The 22867-nt window shown below is 32.6% G+C and overlaps 1 protein-coding gene across 3 annotated transcripts in view; it reads left to right on the top strand.

Moving 5' to 3' along the window:
* The window catches only part of SERAC1 (serine active site containing 1), a 91562-nt gene that overhangs the window by 53273 nt on the left and 15422 nt on the right, over positions 1-22867 (top strand). For all 3 annotated transcript variants that reach the window (XM_031937570.1, XM_031937569.1, XM_031937568.1), the window contains exons 11-14: positions 3098-3248; positions 5845-5983; positions 11210-11304; positions 14362-14459. In XM_031937570.1, coding sequence (XP_031793430.1) covers positions 3098-3248; positions 5845-5983; positions 11210-11304; positions 14362-14459 — 483 coding nt within the window. The remainder of the gene's footprint in view (positions 1-3097; positions 3249-5844; positions 5984-11209; positions 11305-14361; positions 14460-22867) is intronic.

Below are 22867 nucleotides of genomic sequence, written 5' to 3' on the forward strand. Positions count from 1 at the left end.
TTTTTCCTCTTGAGTGAATTGTGTTTTTATACCGAATTTTGCATATGTACATGTAAGTGGGTTTTCTGCCATCCTTTCACTAGTTCAGATGAGAGTGATATTCAAGTAACATTTGCTTTCCCTCCCCTTTTTTTCTGTAGACTTCCACTTGTGTGCTCTGATTACATGAAATCATTATTTCCGTCCTTCCTTTTCATTTTCAAACTTCCCTACTGGAGGGGTTGAACTTGACTTTTGTGTATTTCATTAATTCTTAAATGATTTCTCTGTGTTTTTTTTTTTCCTAAGTCAGTTATTTTTGCTATGAGATGTCTTTTCTTTTGGTTTTTAAATCTTTTGATTTTATTTTAATTTTTTTTTTTTTTGTCTAATAGAATCATTTTTTACTTTATTTCATCTTTTCATATGGAAGCTTGTCTTGTTTTCTTTTATAAGTTGCTGTGGCCAAAGATTTTGTTACTTAATGATAGCTTATATTGGGCCCTTCCTTACTTAGCTAGACTTGTCCTTGGATAAGGTGTAGTCTTGTGATGAAAGTCTTTTCTGCTTCTATCAAAAGTTTGCACTCTTGTAATCTGGAAGAGCCAGGTCATCTTCACATCTTGATGAGGTAGTAAACTAGTTCTTTTACTGTGGAATCTCTGAAGGTAACTGACATTAAATTACCAAGTATTATAACTTAATATGAGTATTAGCATATCCAGTGTACTTAGATAAAATTTCGGGCTGCTCTAGTGGATTGAATAGTATATAATATGGATAATTCATACTTAAAGTTTTATGAAGACAAATTTTATAATCTAGCTAGGTAATCAATAAGTCAATATTCATTAAAATAGTTGGTAAACATTATTATGGGAATAATGAGCCACCTGAGAAAGACACAAGACAGTCCCTTCCTCAAAGGAATACATAATTTAATGGATTACATTATCCAAAGGACTTTTCATTAAAGTTTTTTACTATAGCAATTTTCCATTGTCAGCATGTAATTTTAGCAATAATTATCTAGAATAAACATCTGGAAATCTTTCCATTTGCAGATGGAGACTATGCTATAAAATGTAAGTTATCAAAATAAAAATAGCTCGACAGTAGCAAAGTAAACAAACTTTGTTTTAGGTAAAAATTGGTTCTGTTGCTTTTCAGAGATTCATTTTTTTTTTGTTTTATATATTACAAATTATAGAACAATATTTTCATTGTTTCTATTTTTTAAAAAAGTTTTTTATTTTCAAAATATATGGAAAGGTAGTTTTCAACATTCAGCCTTGTAAAACCTTGTATTCCAAATTTTTTCTCCTTCCTCTAGAGAGCAAGTAATCCAGTATATGTTAAACATGTGCAATTCTCTATATATTTTCACAATTATGCTACACAGTTTCTATTCTTTTATAGCATGTGCATACTTTTTTCTTTTAAAAAATTTTATTGTTTTTCACATTTGTATAGGTCTAGTCTTCCTATTTTTAGCTAGATAATGTTAGAAGAAAATAAAATTTTTTTTATAACTTTGATATAATCTGTAACTTTTACCTAAAAAATTATTGAACCAATAGCTGTTGTTTTCATAAGCAGAATCTATTTAAATTTGACTAAGCAATATAATGTTCCCACAGTTCAAAGATATTAAATTAGTGCTTAACTGATTATAATGACTGTGTTTAACTATAAAATAATATGCATATTCTGGAATAAATCAAATTTTTTGATTTGTTTTGACTAGACTAAAATTTTAATTTGTGATCATATCAATGTATGGTTATTCCCTCTATTGCTGCAGATAGCAGCACTTCCATACCGTCTCAATTTGTGTGATGCTTATCTGTATTCTTTCTTAGATTTTCTTAGTTGTTGAGAGTTTTTTTAAGGTCTTTTAAATTTTTCCAGATTTATGCTTGCTGTTACATAGTTACTGTGATTTATAAGCAAGTAATCATACTTTTTTGATTCAGCTTTTTCAAAAACTAAACTAAGTGATGGATGGGAGAATATTATTTTTTTAGACTTTAAAAGAAACATAAACACCTTATATTAGAATTGAAAGTGACCTTAGTCTAGTCTTGTCATTTTATAAGTTAGTAAAGTGAATCATAGAGTAGGGAAGTGTCTTGTTGAAGGTCACATAATCTGTTAGTGACAAACCCTATATCTAGAATCTTTTGATTCTCATTTGAATTCTCATTACAATATGCCACTTTAAATCTGTGACAGCAATAGATATTTAGGAATATAATATGCAGAACATTGTGCTGAGTGTCTGGATAGATATAAAGTTTAGCAAATGCAAATCTCTAGCCCATTTCCAGCTTACATCTTGGGGGTATAGGGGAGCTGCTAAGATGCAAGAACAATTTATGCACCATATATGAGTGAACTAGAGAAGTGCATAATACCATTTTAGGTACAAGGGTCATTTAGAGAATCATGGAAAGTTTCCTAGAGAAAGCAAAATATGAGTGAGCTTTGAAGGGATGACTAGTAATTCAACAGTCTGGTAGGGGAGGAATACTTTTCTTGTATAGGAAAATAGTTTACCAAGAGTATGGACATTTTAGGGCATGTTTGGTTGATAGAGAATGTAATCCAGTTCAATTGAAGTATATAGTACGTGGAAAGAAGTAATATTAGATAAGACTTGAAAAATAAGATTGTAGAAAAGGACCATGTGCAATTCTTCTATACATATTTCCACAATTAATATTCTGCACAAGAAAAACCAGATCAAAAAAGCGGAAAAAAGGCTCTTGATTTTTATACTGTTAAATATTCATAAGCTGATTTTGAAGAAGAATGTTTTTATCAAAGATAAAAGTTCAAATAGTGCAAAATGATTTATAGATTTGCAACTTGTTTAGAAACATTTAGCATAACTAACTTCTCCCATACATGCCTCTAGATTCATTGGATTTAGAAAATTACTATGTTAGAGTAAACTGGTTTCATCGATTTAGGTAAAATCTTATCTCAGGAGAGAGATTTATGTTTGCTTTCAATAACTTCAAATTAAAGTCTTTCCCCAGCTTAATTCTCAACATTATGAGACTTAGTTACATAATAATTGAAGAGGGTTTTTTGTTTTTGTTTTTGATACTAGGCTGGGTTTCCATTCTGGCTGAAGCAGCAAAATCCCCCCAGGTCATTCAGTCTTCATATGCTGCCAGAACCCTGGCTAACTTGGACAGGGAAACTGTACAAGAAAAGTACCAGGATGGAGTGTATGTGCTATATCCCCAGTATCGTACTAGGTAAGAAAGCAGAATGGAATAGAATGACTTCCTTTTCTTGGAGCATGTAAAATGGATAGAACTTGAGAGTTTAATCTTCCTTTCATAAATTAAATAAGTATAGGAAAAAAAAAAAACTAATTCAGTAGGAGTTTTTAAAAAAATATTTATTTTATCTCCCTACTCGAGAACCTTCAGTAGGCTTACTATTTCCTACTATATGAAGGCCATATTCTGTCTTTTTCTAGATCTTTCATAATCTTACCCTACTCTGCAATTCTAACTATTTCTCATTTCTCTTTCTTTTTTGTATGTAAGACATTCTGCTCATTCTTCAAAACTTGAGTTCAATTCCAATATTCATGAATTCATATGTATCTACTTCAGCTTATATTGGTCTCCATTCTTAGTCTCTCATCAATTCCTTATAATTTTGTATTTAATTTTTCAAATTTTCTCTTATAATCTCACATTATTATTTGTTATTATTTAACTTAATAAAACTAAAGTTTATTAGCTTTATTAGCTTATGTAGATTATGCCACCCTTCGGAGCAGGGTTTTATATTTTATTGCTTCCTCTATAGTGCTGCTTACATAAATGCTTATCACTTGATTGATTGACATAGTTTATTAAATAAAATTCTTCTGAGTAACTACTGTGACAGTGGTTGGCTTAATGGTTTGAAGAGAGTGATTGAAAGAATTTATTAACTATAATGATGCTATTTTCTGATTTCATTAGAGAATGAGATGATTGAGTTGAAGCAATTTTATAGATAACTGAAGCCCTTCCCATTGTTGAAATGTTTTCCTTCTAACTATTTTTGATAGAAACATTTTTATTCTAAGATTATATTTAAAATCCTTCACAAAGCAGCTTGATGGCACAGTAGATAGACTGCTAGGCTTGGAGTCAGAAAGACTCAAATTCAATCTGACCTCAAACACTTAGTAGCTGTTTGAGCTGTTGAGTTGAGTTTGTCTCAGTTTTTTCATCTGCCAAATGAAGTGGAGAAGGAAATAGCAAACAACTTCAGTATATTTGTCAAGAAAATCCCAAATAACTCACAGAGAGTCAGATACACAACTGAAACAACTGAATAACAAGTCCCTGACTTGGTGAACAAGAATAGATAAAATATAATTGAATTACTTCTAATAAATTATGAACATCAATTACCATTCTTACTATGAAATACAATGATGCCCTACAAGTAGTCAAGGCAAGTGTGAGGCAGTGTGCTTCTATGCCAAGTGAATTTTGGGTGTCTATTGTTTAGTTGGTGTTTTCCTGTATTTTCCTAAACTGTTGCTGATCTTAGAGTATATGGCAACCTCTTTATTCCCTACTACTTCTGATTTACTTTCTATTATAGCCCAAGAAGTACAGAAAGTTTCCAGAAAGAACAGATAGTCAAAATTTACTAAATAAGTAATAAAAATTTTATAAAGAATATAAAGTTGGCTCTGGTGGTTGTACTCCTACAAACCCAAGAGAATGGTCTTCTAACAGCTGTTTTCTTATTGCTTCAAGGCACTGTTTTCTGTCTTCATGACTATTTGAGATTATTGATGTTGACAGAAATCTGACCATTAGATTGCTGTATATTCATCCATTCAGAATGGATCCAAGAGATTAGGACCTGGAGAAAATTGTATAATTTTGAGAATAATGTAAAAGAAATTCAGTGCTGACAATTTGAGAGCATAATATGTATTAGCTTTTTTATGATCACCATCATCAGATGTACCTTTGCTATGGCAGTGAGTATAGAAAGGGACATTAAGATTTTATAAACTGATTAAATTGGCAGTAGGTTTATGATTTTTGATTTTTCTTTTTTTTTTAATCAGTTGTTTTTAAATAAGTATATGTATCTAGGGAACAATGCATACTGCTTTTTAGTATGAAATCTTAACTATCATTTTAATTTCACTTTGTAAAAAAAATAATAATTTAACAGTGTTTCATACATATAAACTTTGCCACTAAGATATCAACCCCAATCCCTTCTCTCAGGGATTTTGTAGAAATTAATTTGTTTTTTCTGATATAGATCAATTTCTGCTCTGCATCAGTGTCAATTTGCAAAACTTTTATTCCCTTTCACATATAAAGACTATGGAATGACAACATATTCTTATTCTGTTTTTTCATATTCCATTATTGGTTCTCTGAAATATAAAACTCATAAGTTAGGATAAGAGAGTAACCTAATTGGTAGCTGTCACCCCATTTTTTATCATGTTTGATTTGGTTGATCTTGAATGATCAGATGTGTATCTTGGCTATTACTCACTTTTTGGTGTTTATTCATATATATCCTAGGTCAAAGAGGAGGGTAACCTTCCCGATTAAATAAATAAGTGAATGAATGAATAAATAAATATAAATGTGTAAGTGTGTACACACACACACACACATAACATCTACATATTTAACATATACATATACAAAATATATATGTATATATGTTCCCATGAAATATATACTAATGAGGTTTCACTGTGTTACAAATGCTGGGACAGTACCGGGAAAAGAAAGGACATTAGAAGTTCTCATTGGTGCAATAATGTACATATTCTGCTTCTTTTTAAACTTTTTCTCTTATTAGTCAGCCCATTGAAGCAGATGTCCTTTTTATTCATGGCCTTATGGGAGCAGCCTTCAAAACTTGGCGTCAACAGGACTGTGATAACCTTGAAATTGGAAAGGCCTTAGATGAAGAATGTTATACGCAGTGTTGGCCCAAGGTAAGGAAAACATACTAGTTCTTGGGAGGTCGTTGTGTCCAGGGAACACTGCAGAGAGACTCTGATAGTTAGTAAAATTGTGGTATGGTCAAAAGAATGTTGCATTTCTCCCGAGTCTTCTTTTCTTTTCCTTGATGATATCATCAGTATTCACAGATTGAATTATCATATTGGGATTACTCCCCAAATCTATATTATATATTAAACCCAGATCTCTCTCTTGAACTTCAGTTTTTACTATCCTGTAGATATCTAAAACTTTTCAACATGTCCAAAGAAGAACTTATATTTTCTCCCAAAACTGAATTTTTTCCTTCAGACTTAACTATTTCTCTGTTATAAACTTTGATTTGCAAGTTTAGTCAATCTTGACTCTTTTTCCTTCCCCCTTTTTATCTAATCTTTTGGCAATTTTACTTTCATAATGTCTTATGGTCTGTCCCTTTCTCTCCAGTTTCACAATCTATTTTAGTTCCTCATCATTGCAATTATTTCTTAATTTGTCTCTCTGCCTTTAGTCCTTTTTTCCTTCTAATCCAGTTCCCAAACAGTTGCCTGATAGTCAGATTGTATCATGCCACTGCAAAACCAAAACAAACTTTCAGTTCCACATCAGCTTTGGATGAAACATAAAACCTTCAAGCTGACATCTTTAAGGCCCCCTCATATTCTGATTCTTGCCTTTATTTTTAATCTCATTTTCCTTTATGTACTCTATAGTTCAGTCAAGCAGACTTGCTGTTTCTTGTACATGACATTCTTTTTTCATGCCTTTCCAAAGATGCTTCCATATGCTTGTATTTCCTTCTCACTTTTGCCTTATTAAATCCTTAGCTTCCTTCAAAAAACAATTCAGATCCCACCTTTTACAAGAAACCTTCCTTGATACCCCAGCCTACCCTGTTACTGTTTTCTCCTCCTTGAAATAGTTTGGTATATATTTTATATTTACTTACTGAGTTATGTATATTTCCCTTCTTCCCAATACAATATAAGTTTCTTGGAGGAAGGAAATTGTATCCCTAGTACCTTGCACTTATTAGACACTTAATAAATGTTGATTGAAATGAAATAATAAAGGACTCTAAATGTTATTCATCAGCAACTGTGTATCCTAATAATTGTCATCTTTGTGCCATTAACATCAGTCTCTTACCTATTTAGTAACACATATTGTGTAATGTCTTGCATGAGTTAGGATACTGTTACAGTCTGAGGAAAGTAAAAAAGGGAGAAAAATTAGGCCTTTTACATAAGTAAAATATTCCTAATGTAAGTGAAAACTATTTTATTGATAATATAATTAGACTACAGTAATCATTAGTATTCATTAAGGATTAGATGTTGCAACCATTTAGTATCACAATATTAAATTTCTGAGAATTTGAAATAGAAATTTCTGTAGTATCTACAATCAAGAGAACTGTCACATCAATAATTTTTCTATCTTATAAGATCCTTTTTACATAGTAGTAGTATTGTTTGTATTTTATCAGGGCACTGAGGCATAGACATATTTTAACAAGACCAAGATCATATTGTTCCAGAACTGAATCTATAAATATTATCTTGGTCTCCTAGTACCTAACTTTAGTGTCTAGGTCTTTTTTATAGAATTACATTCATCCATTTAAATTCAGCAGGTTTATCACAAAAGGAGTAGTTATTTGAAATTCTTTTTAAGATGGCAGCATGGAATGGTGTAGAGAAACCTGTCTCTCTGAGATACCTTTTAGCAATGCTTTAAAAAGGGCAGCATATTAAGAAATGATGAAGAAACCAAAGGAAAAATTAGTAAGCTTATGCATTCAGTTCAGGATGGCACAAAAACATAGCCAAAAGCCACAGCACTAGAAAAGAGTTGTCACCAAGAAAGTCAGAACAAACTCAATTGATTTAAGCTGGACAACTGCAGCAGGCATTTGACAAGCAATGGTCTTCACCCTTATAGGAGGGTAGAAGACCACAGCAACATCCCCATAAGGGAAGCCTCAAGAGCAACACTGAACAGTCTGCCAGCTCTCTGAGCACATTTGTATCAGGGGAGGTGAAAACCAGTGGCAGGAAATTGAGGTTAAAACAAAAAAAGGTCTGACAAACTCATCTAGACTTAATAGAGGGAATAGAGCTGATCTTGAAACAGTCTCAAATTACAAACTTCAGATAGAGATGAGAGCAAACAAAAGACAACTCTGGATATCATGAAGAGACTCAAGAGCTGTCAGTAGGAAAGCCCTGAAGAAGAGAGTAGCTCCACAAGTCATAAGTATTAGGAAACATAAATGGTTTAACCACATGAATACTTAGAAGAAGAAGAAAGTTTGAAATAAGAAGAAAAAAATTTAAGGAAATAAACAGATTAGAATAGTTCTTGGGGGGGGGGGTTCAGGCAGTTGGGGTTAAGTGACTTGTTTGGGGTCACACACCTAGTAAACCTAGTAAGTGCCATGTTTGAGGCAAGATTTGAACTCAGATCATCCTCTCCAGGGCCAGTATCCTATCCATTGTGCTAACTGCCCTTAGAATAGCTTTTCTAAGTAGAGATAGAACAAGACTGTCGTGGGCCTGTCTCCAAAATGGAGGCCCTGAAAGGAACTCATCAATATGGGAAAGTGGCTGACAGTAGAGGAATGTCCCAGGATGAGAGGCATTTATCTGATTATGGTTTTGTTTCTTCTTTTTTAAATAGGATAATTGTTAAGTCAGACAATTAGAATCATAAAAGATTCAGCAACAAACAAATATAGTAGCATATTTTGGCTTTACCAAAGACTCTTTACGTTCTGAGGTAAGGACTTACTGTTTGGAAATAACTGTTGAGAACACTGGAAAATAGTTTGACAGAAATTAGGGTTTGGATCAGGATCTCATACTCTACACAATAGTCTCAAAATGGATAAAAGACTTGGATATAGAGTCATATCATAATTTGAGTAAAATAGGAAATATCTTTCACAAGTCAGTTAAGAGTCAATAAGCACTTATTAAATACATTGTACAGAGTATTGTACTTAGTGCTAGGAATACAAAGAAAGACTCCTCAAAGAGCTCACATTCTAATGTGAGAGACAACTGTGCATACAAAGTATATATAATATAAATGGGAAATAATCTCAGGTAGTGCAAAATGGGTGAGGTGAATAGAGAATGAGAAAAGTCCTCTTGAAAAAGTTGAGACTTAATCTGTGTGCTCCCAAATTGTACATATACTGTGATTCAGAGCTTCTTAAACTGTGTGTTGTGACCCCATATGGGTCTTTTAACTGAATATGGGGATCCTGAAATTATGATTTATTATCAGTAAATGTTTGATTTGTATATTTCTTATACACCTAACTACCTGGGGTTGCATAAAAATTTCTTGGGCGAAAAAGAGTCATGAATGGAAAAAGTTGAAGAAGCCCTGCTGTGAGTCAATAATATTGTTAATATATGTTCCCCAAAGAGACAAAAGAAAGAGGGAAAGAACCCATAAATAGAAAGTATTCATAGCGGTTACAGCAAAGATATAGAAATTGAACAGGGTGCTAAATCAGTTGTGGGATACTTTTACAAATTATTGTATGTGTACATAATGAAATATTGTGTTGTAATAAATGATGAAAATAACAGATTCAGAGAAACCTGGGATGACTTGTGTATTAGTAACACATAATAAATGAAGTGAATAGAGCCAGTAACAATTTATGTAAGGACTAAGCATTGTAAAGAAAAACAATTTTAAAAGACATAAAAACACTGACCAATGCAATGATTAACCACAATTTCAGAGGATCAAGGAAGAAGGATGCTTCCCAGTTCTTACCTCTTGATAGAGAGGTGAAGGATTATAGATGCAGAATTAGACATATATTTTAAAATTTCATGAGTATATAAATGTTTTTAATTTCCCTATAAACTTGTTAATGATGGGGGGTTTTGTTTTGTTTTTCTTTTTCTTTAAATTGGGGGAAATGAGTTGTGGCACTGGTGAGAAAGAAAGAAAATTAAATAAAGAAGCATTAATTAAACAATGAAAAGTACTCAGAAAAGAATATAAGGAAGCTTGGAGGGAAACAAAAATAAGTGGAATATGTTTTGGAAATAATGTGTTATATTCATTGTATATACTTAAAAAAACCTCATCTCCATGTAATAAAATTCTTGGCTTTCACATACAGTATTTTTTGTTCTTTCTCTATGGAAATGTTTAGGTTTATTGGAGTTAAATTCCAAATAACAAAACTTTTTAGAAAACTGAAATAAGGAGTTGTCTTTTAAAAATGTAATGTGGAACCAGAAAATGGTGTCCTTTTTGAAGAAAAGCATTTAACTTAGTTTCTTCAATGTGAATGAACTTTGTAAGTAAAAATATTGATAAAACTTTGGTTTGTTGACTGAAAAGTCAATAAACATTTATGAAGCACTTCTATATGCAAGGCACTGTGCTAAACACTGGAGATACAAAAGAAAATACAAAATAATCAACAGATAGAAGGCATTAGAATTAAAAGAAATTGGGAATGCTTCTTCCAGAAGGTTAATATTTCAGCTAGGAACTGAAGGAAACTTGGAAAGTCAGGAGGTAGAGATGAGGAGGAAGAGCATTCCAGTTATAAAGGATAGCTAGTGAAAATTCCTGGAGCTGAAATATAGAAATTTGAGGAACATTAAGGAAAGGTGATTATAATTTGGAGTGGAAATGGAATTTATGTCACATTATCATTTCTAATTTGTTCTTTATACTTTAATTAGCTGATAACATATAGCAAGAGGCCACAAGGAATGAATTTTTATTTTATTTTATTTTTTTTATTAAAGCTTTTTATTTTCAATATATATATACTCCCTTCCCCTTCACAGCCTCCCCTAGACAGCAAGTAATCCAATATATGTTAAGCATGTAATTCTTCTATACATATTTCTATAAATATCCTGCTACACACAAAAAAAATCAGATCAAAAAGGGAAAAAATGAGAAAGAAAACAAAATGCAAACAACAAAAAGAGTGAAAATACTATATTGTGGTCCACATTCACTTCTCTTTGTCCTCTCTCTGGTTGCAGATGGTTCTCTTCATCACAAGACCATTGGACCTGGCCTAAATCATCTCATTGTTGATGAGAGCCATGTCCATTAGAATTGATCATTGTATAATCTTCTGTTTAGGCATGAATTTTTATGTGTCTGAATTTGTGAAGTGAAAATTCACCTTCACTCTTTTTTTATTTATTTATTTTATGTAGACATGGTTAGCAAAAGATTGTCCTGCTCTTCGAATTATTTCTGTGGAGTATGATACCAACCTTAGTGACTGGAGAACAAAGTGCCCTGTGGAAAGGTAATAAAAGAAAATTATGTAAACTGAAAAAGAAGAGTAAGGAAAATCAAAATGTACTGACCTCATTAACTGGGTAATTAAGTACTTGAGACAGGAGAATTTCTTCTTCAGAGGAAATATTTTAACTTCATCTTTCTTTTATTAATGACTAGCTATAAGAAAATAGTAAAATTGGTTAAAGTTTAATATGTTCTAATGTTGAACTTTTGATATGGATTTTTTTTGGTTTGTTGCATTAGGATTTCATTGTAACATAATCTCCTTTTTCTGTTAGAAGTTATATTACTAAACGTGTAACATGCAGTAGGTCCTAGGTCCCCATTTTGGAGGAATATTGACAAGTTAGAGTACTTCTAGAGGAGAATGGCTATAGAATAGCAAGGATCAAAACCATATCAAATAAAGAACCTTAAGATTTGTAACCTAAGGAAGATGTAGGGAATATATATATACACATACATATATACATACACACACACACACACACACACACACATATACACACACATAGTTGTCTTTAAATATTTGAAGGGTCTAAAAATGTGGCCAAGATTAGGAAACAATACAGTTGAGCTCTGAGTTTCCACAAAACTCCCATTAGATCTAGAAAATACATCAGACCAAATCCTGATAGAGAAATTCAGAAAAAGGAACAGCAGGTAATTTGTTCAGCTCAGCTAAACCTAGGGAGACAGAGAAGTCTGCAGATACTGGATTGGGATTCATAGCATAAGTGTGTTGGAGGACCCTAGCATCTTAAGAGAGGCAATAAGAGGAAGTCCCAAACAGAAACAATTAGAAAGGGGAAGTAACAACTTGACACAAATGGAAGCCAGTGATTCTTATGAGCAGCAAGAAATATTAAAACAAAGTCAAAAGATTGAAAATGTAAGATATCACATAACAAAAGCAACTGACTTTGAAAATATCTGGAAGAAAGAATTTAAGAATTATTGGACTATGTGAATGCTATGATGGGGGGAAAAAATCTAAACTTCAAATTTCAAGACATCTCCAAAGAAAAATATCTAGGTCTTTTAGAATCAGAAGGCAAAGTGAAATCGGACTCTACCAGCTACCTCTCAAGAGAAACCACAAAATGAAATTTCCAAGAACATCATCAAAATACAAAGTTTCCAGATCAAAGAAAAAATATTGTAAGCTTTCCTAAAGAAAGAGTTCAAGTATTAAATGGCTAGTCAGGATCATATTTGTTTTAGCAACCCTCTTTAGCAGCAAAGAAATTATATTTCAGAAAGCAAAGCATATTAAGTTTATAGCTAAGAATAACATACCCAGCAATCTTGAGTATAATGGTAAAGGAGGAAAAATAAATTTTTAATAAAATAGAGAACTTCCAAGTATTCCTAATGAAAAGACCAGAGTTGTGTAGAACCTTTGAAGTTCAAATATAAGCATTAAGGCGAAAATTAAACAGTAAACCCAAATTAACATGTTTAAAGGGCTAAACAAAGATAAACTGCTTACAATTTATTTTATTTTTTAAATAATAGTTTTTTATTATCAAAATACATGCAAAGATTGCTTTCAACATTCACTCTTGCAAAACCTTGTGTTACAACTTTTTCTCCCTTCTCCCACTCCTTCTCTTAAAAAGTAAGCAATCCAATATATGTTTAAACATTGCAATTCTTCATATTTCCACATTTATTGTGCTACATAAGAAATATCAAATCAAAAAGGAAAAAATGGGTAACACAAAAAGGAACTGCTTATATTTCAATGTGAGGAGGAATACTTGTGTCCCCCCTGAATCCTATTAACATGAAAGATCATAGAGGGAGCATAATTAGACAAATCCTAAACAGTAGGAGTAGTTCTGTCATTTCTTGATAATCTTAAGAAAAGAATTGTATGGGAGGGGAAGGGGAATGCTGTAAGGGGAGAAAGGGAAGGGAAGGTTAGGGAAATTATCTAATATATTCAGTGTGTACCAAGTATATAAATAGATGAAAGAGTGAAGAGAATGGGTGACTCTAGAACCTCATTCATTTGTACTGACCAAAAGAAGGAAGAATACACACACATACATTTGGGTACAGAAGTGTATTTCACTCATCACGGATATATGAGAGAAAAGGGGGAAGAGGGAATTTGTGGTAAAGTTGATTAAATGAATGATTAATCTTACACAAAACAAACTCTAAGGAGTGATAAAAATGGCTTTTTTAAGGTAGCAAATAATAGTAATCTGAGAAGGTGTCTATAAATTGGGCAAATGAATGAATGTTATGGTATATAAATTTGATGGAATGTATTGTGCTGTAAGAAATGATGGAGAAATTTTCAGAAAAACCTTGGGAAGACGTATATGAACCAGTGCAGAATCAAATGAACAAGACTAAGAGAAAATTTATATTACAACAATGTGGTCATTAAACAAAAGTAAAACATGATGAAAAGTTTTTTTTTTTTAATTTAAAACTTAAATGAAAAGCAAGAAAAAACAAAATAGAAAAAGAAAAAAAATGTTTTATGTCCAGCAGCATATGAAAACATTTAAAATAGAAAGGTGATCCCATATGAATGACTTCATTTAGGAAGCATCCTAATTTTCAGTTTGTTATTTTCATGTGAGATAACAGTACAATACAGATAATACAGGGTGAGTCAAAAAAAACAAAAAAACTAAACACTTAAAAGATATATTACTCAAAAAGAAGGAATAGTTAAACATGTAATCAAAACTAATTTGTGAAAGAATTGTAGAAGAAAATTGAGAATTATAAAGAAAATGCTGCAGTTTGGTACATAATGATCTACTTTGAGCTCAGATTTGAACTTTTTAAAGTATTCAATTCTTTTAAAATTATTCTGCATAAGTAAATATACAAAATATAATTTGGGGATGAGGAAGACTTGACTTTGGCGTAGGAGTTCCTAGGTATGTCCCCTGCAATAAGATTAAAATTTGAGTGAGTGAACAATCTCAGAATGCCAAAATGAAGTCTACAGCATACATCCAATTTACCATTTGAAGTGTCTGCTTTGTCTTATCTTTTTTGTACATTTTGTGCTTGTTTTCATTTTATTTAGGAAGTCCATTGCTTACAGAAGTCATGAGCTTCTTGAAAAACTCAGAGCTGCTGGTGTTGGAGATAGGCCAATAATATGGGTGTCACATAGCATGGGAGGTATGTACACTTCTTTTTTTTTTTTTTTCCTTTCTTTTTTTGAATCAAAAAATTTTAATAATAACTTTATTTTCAAAATATATGCAAAAATGGCTTTCGTCATTCATCCTGGCAAAAATCTTGTGTTCCAAATTTTTCTCCCTCCCTTTCCTCCCACTTCTCTTCCCTAGACAGCAAGTGCGTTAAATATGTGCAATTCTGCATTTATCATGCACAAGAAAAATCAGATCAAAAAAGGGGGACAAAAAACAGCCAAGCAAACAACAACAAAAAAAATGAAAATACTATGTTGTGGTTCACATCCATTCCCCACAGTCCTCTCTCTAGATGCAGATGGCTCTCTCCATCACAAGTCTATTGTAATTGACCTGAATTACCTCCTTGTTGAAAAGAGCCAAGTCCATCACAGTTGATCATCACATAATCCTGTTGTTGTTATGTACAACGCTCTCCTGTGAACCAATTTTTCAGATTTGTGTTACTTAAATTTTCAAATAAATAACTTGGACCTTTGAATCCAAAGTGCTAACTGGCATTTTTCTTAATAAGGCATGTAAATTTATGATTGTCTTTATTGACATAGGAAAGTCAGCCTGTCAGATCATATAATCAAAACAACAATCAATGATAAAAATAAAGATAATAATATCTATGAATGCCTTGATAGAATTTTTATTTTACTGGTACCAGTTGGTTGGAAGAAGCGTGATATTTTGCAAAACACTTATAAACTTTTTTTTTTAAAGATTTCCAGATTATATAGTATTTTATTTCCTTTCCATATCTTTGGTGAGGAGATTGAAGAAGCTGTTCATCTAAAAAAGTAAAATTTTCATTACCTAGATATAAGATAAGATGTTAAACAGGATCAAACATTGAACCCCTTACCCTAAATTATGAATTTTTAGCTTTTTAATTTCATTCCTCTTGGGAAGGATATATATATTGTCATGACAGCAAAAGACTTAAACTTCAATTCAGTACTAATTTTTTTTTCTAAACAAGTTTTTATTGATGTATTCTGTTTTTTATATCAATATAGTTCTCCCCAAAATCTTTCCCTCTTCCCTTTCCACTGAGTTCTCCCATATGTGAAATAGTATTGAGACTATACAACATGATCTCCCTTTTCTCCCCTCTTCCTCATCTCATATTATTTATATGCCTTCTTCCACAACTAACTCCTTCACCCTATTTCATACAATGAGAGGTGGACTTACACTTTGCCAAGGCCAACTTCTCTGCTTGTTCAAGTGATCCTGTTCCATCCCTTCTCTTCCAACAGATTGATCCCTCTATTATCCCCATTTTATTTCTAGTCTTCACTCTCTCCCTGTATACTGGCTTCTTCGCTGCATGCCCATGACCCTCCCATCTTTAAAAAGTCTTCACTTAGTGAATAGAACCAGGAGATCATTTTACATGGCAACAAGATATACAATGATCAATTCTGATGGATGTGACTCTCTTCAACAGTGAGATGATTCAGGCCAGTTCAAATGACCTTGTGATGGAGAGAGCCATCTACACCCAGAGAGAGGAGTGGTAGTAATTGAGTGTGGACCACAATATAGTGTTTTCATCTTTTTTGTTTCATTTGTTTGCATTTTTTTTCTCTTTTTTTTCCTTTTTGATCTGATTTTTCTTGTGCAGCATGATATTTGTGGAAATATGTATAGAAGAATTGCACATGTTTAACATATTGGGATTACTTGCTGCTTAGGGAAGAGGGTGGAGGAAGGGAGAAAAATTTGGAACACAAGGTTTTGCAAGGGTGAATATTGAAAACTAACTAAGCATATGTTTTAAAAATAAAAAGCTATTTTTTTTTAATTTTAAGTTTTTACTTAATCCTGCCAACCATGCTAACTATTGTCTTAGATCTTTTCTGCCCTTTGTGACTAAAATCCTTTAAAAGGCCATGAATAATAGGTTGCTTCCATTTTCTCTCTTCTCACTCTCTTCTTTACATCATTATAACCTGGCTTCTTATTTCATCTTTGCACCAACACTGCTCTCTTCAATGTTACTAATATTCTCTTCATTACCCAGTCCAGTGGCATTTTCTCAATCTTCATTGTCCTCAGCTTTTTGCAGCTTTTGATCTGTTGATTTCCTTTTTGATATTCTCTTCTTTCTAGGTTTTTGAGATACCTCTCTTCCCTCTGGTGTCATCTCACACCTGTCACATTGGTTAAGATGACAGGAAAAGATAATGATAAATGATGGAGGGGATGTGGGAAAAATGGGACTTTATGGCTGAGACACTCTCCTAAGGATGGAGTTGTGAGGTGATCCACACATTCTGGAAAGCAATTTGGAACTTTGTTCAAAGGGCTATCAAACTTGCATACCCTTTGATCCAGCAGTGTTTCTACTGAACTTATATTCCAAAGAGATCATAAAGGAGGGAAAAAGACCCATATGTACAGCCCTTTTGTAGTGGCAAGAAACTGGAAACTGAATGGATGCCCATCAGTTGGGGAATGGCTGAATAAGTTATGATATATGAATGTTATGGAAGATTATTGTTCTATAAGAAATGATCAGCAGGATGATTTCAGAAAGTCCTAGAGAGACTGACATGAACTGATGCTCAGTGAAGTGAGTAAAACCAAGAGAACATTGTACACAGCAACAAGGTTATATAACAATTAACAGTGATAGACTTAATTCTCAGCAATAGTGTTCTAAGACAATTCCAACAGACTTTAAATTTTTTTCTGTATTTTTAAATTATAGTTTTTTATTTTCAAAATATATATATACACATGGATAATTTTCGACATTAACCTCTAGAAAACCCTGTGTTGTAATTTTTTCCCCTCTTCTTGCCCCCCATCTCCTCTCCCAACTGGCAAGTGATCCAATATATGTTAATATATGTGCAATTCCTCTATACATGTTTTCACAAATATCATGCTGCACAAGAAAAATCAAATCAAAAAGGGTGGGGAAAAGAGAAAGAAAACAAAATACAAGCATACAACAAAAAGAGTGAAAATACTATGTTGTGGTCCACATTTAGTTCCCACTGTCCTCTCTCTGGGTGCAGATAGCTTTCTTCATCACAAGACAATTGGAACTGGTCTGAACCACCTCGTTGTTGACGAGAGCCATGTCCATCAGAATTGATCATCATGTAATCCAATAGACTTTAGATAGAAAAATGTCATCTGTTTCCAGAGGGAGAACTATGAAGACTGAATTCAGGTCTGTATTTTCACCTTTTTTTGGTTTGCTTTTTTTTTCCCTTCGTGGATTTTCCCTTTTTATTCTGATTTTTCTTTCACAACATAACCAATAAGGAAATATGTTTAAAATGATTATACATGTATAATAAGCTGTACCAGATTGCTTGCTGTCTTGGAGAAGAGGAAAGAAAGGAAAGGAAAACTACCTCTAAATGTAATTGGGAAAATAAAATACTGTTGAAATTCTTTTTAAAAAAAGAGATGACACCCATTTCCCACTATACTCCCATGGAGTTAATTATCATTTCTGTGCTAATGATATTTCTGGGCCTCCTACCTCAATGAAAGGTGAAGGTTAAGAGTGTCTTCTCATGTCTCTTCATTCAAGTATGCACAAGCTTTATGATTTTGTCACCTTCATTTTTGAATTTTGTGTATATATGGTTGTTTTTTTATCTACATTTTTGTTGTTGTATATATTGTTTTCTTGGCTCTCCTAATCTTACTCCATATCACTTCATGAAAATCTTTGCATGTTTTCTATATTCATCACATACATAATTTCTTATAGCAAAGTAATATTCCATTATATGCATGTAACGCAATTTGTTTAGCCATTTCCCCATCAGTGGGCATCTACTTTATTTCCAATTCTTTGCTGTCACAAAATGCACTGCTATAAATATCATGGTGAATTTAGGGACTTCCTTGGCCTAGCAATGAAGTGTCAAAGAGTATAGATACTTAGTCACTTCTTTTGCATAATTTATTTGTATAATTTCATATTGTTTTCTAAAATGGGATGCAACCATTTCACAATTCCATCAATAAAATATTAGCGTTTCTATCATTGCATATCCACTCCAGCCTTGATTCTTGTCATTTTTTTGTCATCTTTAATTATTTTGCTTTATGTGAGGTGTAACTGCAGGGTTGTTTTGATTTGTATTTCTTATTATTAGTGATTTGTAGAGACACTAGCATGTAGAAGCACAGTTGTGAATACTTTTCAATTTTTCTTTTGGGAACTGTTCTTATCCTTAGACTACTTGTCTACTAGTGTTATATGTATTTATTGTTTATATTTTTTGATACCAACCCTTATCAGAGAAATTAGACACAAAAATTTTTTTATTTTTTTAGGTCAGTGAAGTAGCTTTTCCATTTCATGTAATTAAAGCTACATATTTATCTTTTGCAATTTCTTCTCGCTCTCATTTAGTTTAATCTTACTTATTTTAAATGTAATTGAGGGAAAATAAAAATATTAAATAAAAAAAGTACATCTTACCCATAGCTCCGAGAAATATGTGATCAACTTCTCTTCTAATATTGTTATAATACGATCTTTAATATTAAGATTGCAAATCTATTTAGAATGTATTGTAAAACATGGTATGAGGTGATTATCTAAATCTAATTTCTTCCAGACAGCTTTCCAGTTTTTCATGGAGTTTTTCTCCAGGTAATTTGTTTGCCATATTTATCAAATATTGAATTATTGAGTTCCATTATTTCTCATTCTTCCTTGTCTGTCCTGTTCCATTGATCTATCTCTATTTTCTAACCAATATCAGGTGGTTTTGATGAGTACTGCTTTATAATATAGTTTCCATTTAAGCTTGGCACCACTGTTCTAGATCTTTTGTTTTTCCAGATGAACATTGTTAATATTTCCATCAAGTTTCATAAAACATATCTTTGTTAATTTGAACAGTATTGCACTAAAAGCATAAATTAACTTTGATAGTATTTTCATTTTTCATTTATTATTATATTGGCACAGCCAAGCCATTAACTGATTATTTCTCTCTCTATTTAAATTGTTTTCTTTTTTTTTTAAGTATTTCATAATTAAATCTATGCAAATACTTTGTGTGCTTTGGTAGAACGAGTCCCAAATAGTTTATGCATTTTGTAGTTATTTGGAGTGGGATTTCTTTTTTATTGCTTAAGATTTGTTGTTATATAAAAAGGATGTTGATTTTTGAAGTTTTATTTTGTAGGCTGCAACTTTGCTGAATATATTATTTGTCTCAGTTTGTAAATTTACTGATTCTTTAGGGTTTCTAAGACCATTATGTCCTCAGCAAATGGGGGTGGTATGATATCCTGTTACCTATTTTTACATGTTTAATTTCTTTCTTTTGTTTTATGGTTGTTGCTAGTATTTCTGGGACTATGTCAAATAGTATACTTCTATTTCTACAGATTTTGTTGTTTCCTACACTATTAATTTTGACTAACTGCTCTCTTTTGTACCTTCAATTTAATTTCATTTTATATTTGTAAAGATAACAAGAGAGAGAATCCTAACCCTCAGAAATCTTATGTTCTAGTAAGGGAGAAAAAAAAATACACAAAGAATTATAATAGAAATTTGCATAGAAAGTTGTAAAGGGCTGAAACTTTGAATAGGTACACTTGAATCAGACTACCTGAGCACTTAAGGCTAATTACCTATTGGGCAATGACTATTAACATATGTTTGGAATTGTTCTTCTCATAGTTAATGCTGGCTCAATGTTTGGGGTTAAGAGAATTGTAGGTAAGATTAGAGGGTAGGGTGAGAGAGGCAGGTAACTTTACTTTGCATCATGACCAGGAGAAGAGAGATTGGTGGTGAGCCTCATGGCAGTTTTGTCTATCTCTTTCACTTCTCCTCCTAAAGACCAAGGGCTTTTACTTATCTTGACTCTGGCTGATCCTGAGGCCTCCAGGGAGCTAGCCTGGACTTTACGTAAAGTGATGTGAGAAATTTAAGCAGGGAACTGAAAGGACGAGGGAAAACTTCAAGGAAAAGATGATGACAGGGTTTGAACTGCAATTTGAAGGTTGGAAAGGATTTCAACAGTTAATGCTCAGGATTCCATTCCAGGCAGAGGGGGATATTGCGGGTGAAAGGTTGATGCTAGATAGATAAAAGATAAAAATTTGAATTTTGCTGGAATAGTTGTGTGGTAGAGCAGCGATAAAGCTACAAAGTTAAGGAACTAGATTGTTCGGGGTGTTCAATGTGAGTGTCTTAACATATACTTAACATAGAAACTTTTAAATAACTGTTATTTCCCTTTTTTGCTGTTTAACATACCTTATTGTAGGAGGGGACTTTTAATAATTTCCAATAAAAAAGGAAACTGAATTTTTTTTTTTTGAAATATATCTTTGATGAATTATCAGAGGTTCTAGGAAAATAATTCAAGTGTAAGTCACCTTTCTTCATCATTCCTGTTAGGGAATACTGTGCTAAGTGCGAGGGATAGAAAGATTAAGTAAAAGAATTCTTTCTCTTAGGATATCATAATATAATAGGGGAAATAAAATATGCAAGTGACAGGCAGTAGTTAGAATATAAATGCAAAGGAAAACCTCTCTTCTCTTCTTTCCATCTGTATTGTCCCTACTTCCCCAAAACATTACTCCCATCTTTCTCTAATGTCTCCAGTATGGTGTTTAAGGTGTTAAGAATGAACACAGTGAATGAGAAAGAGAGAATGAACTCCACAACTATAGTTCTGTTCTGAGAGCTTCTATAGTTGTAGGTCAATTCATTTCAACAAATATTTAAGACTGTACTATACAAACTGAATATACTAAGGGAGATATAAAAATCATATGACATGGGTCAGCTAGGTGGTGCAGTGGATAGAGCACCAGCCCTGAAGTCAGGAGGACCTGAGTTCAAATCTGGCCTCAAACACTTAACATTTCCTCGCTGTGTGACCCTGGGCTTACTTAGCCCCAGTTGCCTCAGCAAAAAAAAAAAAAAAAAAAAAGAAAAGAAAAGAAAAGAAAAAAAAATTCTGAGGGTGAATAATGTTTGAGATCATAGAAGGCTTCACAAAGAGTAAGCATTAGAATTAGATTTTTAAAAATAGATAGGAATCATATGGACAAAGGGGAAATAGGACAGCCCAAGCACAGGGATGGAGAAATGAAAGTACAGAATATATTCATTTGGTAGTTGTCCTTTGTTCTCAAAGAGGATCAAAATGACATCATTGTTAGTCAAGTGACAGTGTGGCTGCTCAGACCAGTATGAGTCAGAAATCTCTGCCACAGATCGGACACAAATAGTCCTTATGAATTTTTGAGGTGGACTTTACTTATCTTCTGTTTTTTTCTGAGCTAATTCAATTCTACTTTGCTCATAGAGCACACCACCTTCTCTTGATGCGGGTAAACCCATGCTGTGCAGTCCTATGCCAGTGTCTCTCATGTTAATGCAATCAATTTTAGAGTTCCTAAGTGAGATCTTGAGAGTGTCCTTCTATCATTTTTTCTGACCACCACATGAGTAAGCCTCCCAAATACTTTTCACTGGAAGAGTGAAGTGATACATTAGGAATATTAGTATAGCAATAGTATAAAGGCTGTATTAGAATACAGAGAAACTGAAAATGAGAAGACCCGATAGGTTCACAATAGGATGGAATATTAGTGAATTTTTTATGAGAAGCAAAGAGAATAATTATCCCAAAGTTACAAAAGGAAACTGGTGAAATGTGTTCCCATTAAGAAATAAATTAGAAAAACAGGTTTCCTCAGGTAGAGGAAAGAGAATAAGCTCATTTTGGACATAAATTTTTTAGTTGCTGGTGGAAGATTCAGATAGAAATGTTCAATAGACAGTTGGAGCCATGGATATTTAATTCAGAAAAGACATCACTACTTAGTTATCTGCGTAGTAATTGTAATTGAATCATTAAGAATATTTAAAAGGATAAGTGCTTAGAGATAAGATATTAAGGGCAGTGCCTTGAGAAATATTCACCTTAAGGAGTCTAGAAGAAAAGATATCTGTGAGAGAAACATAACCAGGAGAAATGGGAGGATGCCTTCTTTGTATCTTATAGACACATCTAGAACACAAAAAGATTAAGTGATCTTATTAAGGGTCATAAGCCAGTATATGTCAGAGATGAGACTTGAACTCAAGTCTAACCATGCCAGCTTTCACCCAGTTTGCCAAGGTTTGAGGAAAAAGTGAATCGGTGAGTAAGTACCAGGTTTATAGAGCTTTTTCTTTTCTTTTTTTTAAAACTTTTTTTAAATTTAAAACTGAAATACAAAATAAGAAAAAACAAAATAGAAAAAGAAAGATAAAAAAAGGCCCATGATCATGGGGCCAGCAGAACATCAGGGAAGATTCGAAATACATAATAAATTTCCATTTCAAAAAAAGCATATATAATAATAGAAGACATTATATTC

The sequence above is a fragment of the Sarcophilus harrisii genome, chromosome 4, assembly GCF_902635505.1.
Source record: "Sarcophilus harrisii chromosome 4, mSarHar1.11, whole genome shotgun sequence".
NCBI lineage: Eukaryota > Metazoa > Chordata > Mammalia > Dasyuromorphia > Dasyuridae > Sarcophilus > Sarcophilus harrisii.